We start from the raw sequence: 3,226 nt of genomic DNA, 5'->3' as shown, positions 1-3,226 counted from the left end.
CAGTGGAGTATACACTGCCCCTTACGTACTATATGCGAATATCTAGCGAATATCCTAATAATATATGTATGAAGTGAATGCCTTATGATTATTTATTTAGGTAATAAGACTATACAATATGGGCGCCGCCATGCGGATGAAGCTCGTGATCGCGCACGTAATGTGACGTCATCATTGCATTTACCTGTATCAGTCACAAATAGAAGTGAAAGTAAAAGTTAAAAGTTGATGTTTTGCCATTTAAACAATCAGAATCGATTCTTTACCATACGGAATATTTACGTGTTTAATCGGAACCTTTATAATGCATGTACGTGTAGCTACTTAATAGAAAAATTAAGCTTTGTAAACAATGTAATAAAACTATGTTAATCAAGGTCTTGACATTACAGGTGACTTCCGCATTCGCATTTTCCACGAAGGACGTGTGCTTTGATGTGTGTTTGATATTTTTCATTTTAAAAGCTGAAGATGAAAGATGAAAATGTTTCGTTTGCGTTGTTTGTGGTTTAGTTTAGCAAATGTATGTGTTAACATAAGACTAACATTGAGTATTTGAGTGAACGCCACCGTCGTTCTCCTGTTTCTCCGACTCTCAGGATCCGTTCAACTCAATTATTTATCATTTTCACCCAGAGTAAGGGTTAGAGATCAAACTGTCTGTTCAGCTTCATCATGGATGACACACAAACATCCAGAGACGATTTTTCTCCAGGATGCAGGTACTTTGAATACAAATTAATTCACCTATTATAAGAAAGATGGTCATCGTGTTTTTTTAAGTTGGAAATTTTGAATTTGAAAACAATAAGACCATAAAGCTTTCTTAAAAAGTGTTTTTTCCTTTTTAAAATAAATGTTAATGTTACATCTGTTCAGCAGAAGAAATCAGGTGTTCATATTAATAGTATTCATAGTTTTTTGTATCAATATAGTGTAAATTAAAAAATCACAAGTGTTTTTAGTTATGAATTGATATTATAATAGCATACTGTAATTCCAAGTATTCTCTGTTATAGTTCAGTTCACCAGAAGAAATCAGAACCAGAGCCCAGCTGTGTGTCTATGAAGAGTGACCAGTCTATGATTTTACCAACTGTGTTTAAGAGTGATGAAAAAAGGTAAGTATAACATTTTTGTAAAAGATATCATTATATTAGGAGATATTGTAAATTAAACTGTCATAATTATCCAGCACTATAATAAATAAATATGAACAAGTGTGTTTAATAATAAATTAATATTAATAGCATACAGTAATTCCAAGTATTCTCTGTTATAGTTCAGTTCACCAGAAGAAATCAGGACCAGAGCCCAGCTGTGTGTCTATGAGGAGTGACCAGTCTATGATTTTACCAATTAAGTTTAAGAGTGATGAAAAAAGGTTTAAGTATAACATTTTTGTAAAAGATATTATTATAGAAGGAGATATTGTAAATTAAACTGTCATTATTATCCAGCACTATAATAAATAAATATGGGCAGAATTGTGATGGGAAATGCAGTACATCTAATGACAACGAGCAGATTTAAAGCACGTAGTAGAATTCTTCATTTATTTACATTTATTTAAACTGTATCTATTTTTTACCTTTGTGACCTTGAGCAGGTGCATTTTTTAATAAAGTCACAACTGTTAGGTCATAATATCAAAGTGTTTGATTCTTTATTCAAGGTCAATCCTGCCACCAAAACCCATCTGTATGAAATATGACCAGTCTATGAATCAGCATCAAGAAAGCACGTATCCTGGTGTCAGGTAAACTGTGTATTTTTTTTTTAATGCAATGCATGATCATACATAATTCAAATGCATCAGTGTCTCAAACCACAGAAAATAAAAAAGACATTTTGCTTTGTACATTTACCTCTGTAACTCATGTAATAATGTTGTATTTTAATTTTACAGCCATGAAGTCCTCAACACGTTTAGATCAAATCTGATGAAGAAGTTTGAGCGTCTGTATGAGGGAACAGTGACGCAGGGAAAGCCAACACTCCTGAATGAGATCTACACAGAGCTCTACATCACAGAGAGTGAGAGTGGAGAGATCAGTAATGAACATGAGGTCAGACAGATTGAGACACAATCCAGGAGAACAGCAACAGAGGACACAGCCATCAAATGCAATCACATCTTTAGACCTTTACCTGGACAAGACAAAGCCATCAGAACTGTGCTGACAAAGGGAGTCGCTGGCATTGGAAAAACAGTCTCTGTGCAGAAGTTCATCCTGGACTGGGCTGAAGGGAAAGAGAATCAGGACGTCCAGCTCATATTTCCACTTCCTTTCAGAGAAATCAACTTGATGAAGGACAAAACACTCAGTCTTTCAGATCTTCTTCATGTGTTTTTCCCTGAAACTAAAGAAATGGAAATATCCAGTGATGACTATAAAGTGTTGTTCATCTTTGATGGTCTGGATGAGTGTCGTCTGTCTCTGGACTTTAAGAGTAAAGTGAAACTGTGTAATATATCTGAATCAGCCTCAGTGGACGTGCTGCTGATGAACCTCATTGTGGGGAATCTGCTTCCCTCTGCTCTCATCTGGATCACCTCCAGACCAGCAGCAGCTGATCTCATCCCCTCTGAGTGTGTCCATCGAGTGACAGAGGTACGAGGATTCAATGAGCCACAGAAGGAGGAATACTTCAGGAAGAGAATCAGTGATCAGAGTCTGGCCGACAGGATCATCTCACACCTGAAGTCATCCAGGAGTCTCTACATCATGTGCCACATCCCAGTGTTCTGCTGGATCTCAGCCGCTGTTCTAGCGAAGATGTTGAGTCCAGCAGAGACTGGAGAGATTCCCAAGACTCTCACTCAAATGTACACACACTTCCTGATCCTTCAGACCAACATCAAACATGAGAAGGACTATGAGAAGAATGTGACAGATGAAGACATGATCCTCAAACTGGGAAAAGTGGCTTTTGAGCAGCTTGTGAAAGGCAACCTGATCTTCTATGAGGAAGACCTGAGAGAGTGTGGCATTGATGAGACAGAAGCATCAGTGTACTCAGGATTGTGCACTCAGATCTTCAGAGAGGAGTTTGGCTTGTATCAGGGGAAAGTCTTCTGCTTTGTTCATCTGAGCATTCAGGAACATCTAGCAGCTCTATATGTGCATCTCTCCTGGACAAACAACAATATAAATGTGATTGACCAAATCACCAAACAGAGTTTAAGGTCTAAGGTGAAGGACTGGTTTCAACTCAATTCATC

The 3,226-nt window shown here is 37.2% G+C and overlaps 1 protein-coding gene across 1 annotated transcript; it reads left to right on the top strand.

Moving 5' to 3' along the window:
• Positions 1-603: 603 nt before the first annotated feature.
• Positions 604-3,221, top strand: LOC141334369 (NLR family CARD domain-containing protein 3-like; the record flags this gene model as incomplete). The annotated part of the gene is made up of 5 exons (XM_073839424.1): positions 604-722; positions 1,020-1,121; positions 1,283-1,384; positions 1,676-1,759; positions 1,910-3,221. Coding segments are annotated over exons 1-5 (1,647 nt in total), but the record flags the coding sequence as incomplete, so codon positions are not given.
• Between the last annotated feature and the right edge of the window lie 5 nt (positions 3,222-3,226).

The sequence above is a fragment of the Garra rufa genome, chromosome 5 (genome assembly GCF_049309525.1).
Source record: "Garra rufa chromosome 5, GarRuf1.0, whole genome shotgun sequence".
NCBI classification, from domain to species: Eukaryota; Metazoa; Chordata; class Actinopteri; order Cypriniformes; family Cyprinidae; genus Garra; species Garra rufa.
The sequence above is the reverse complement of the archived record's forward strand: the minus strand, read 5'-3'. Positions and strand labels throughout refer to the sequence as shown.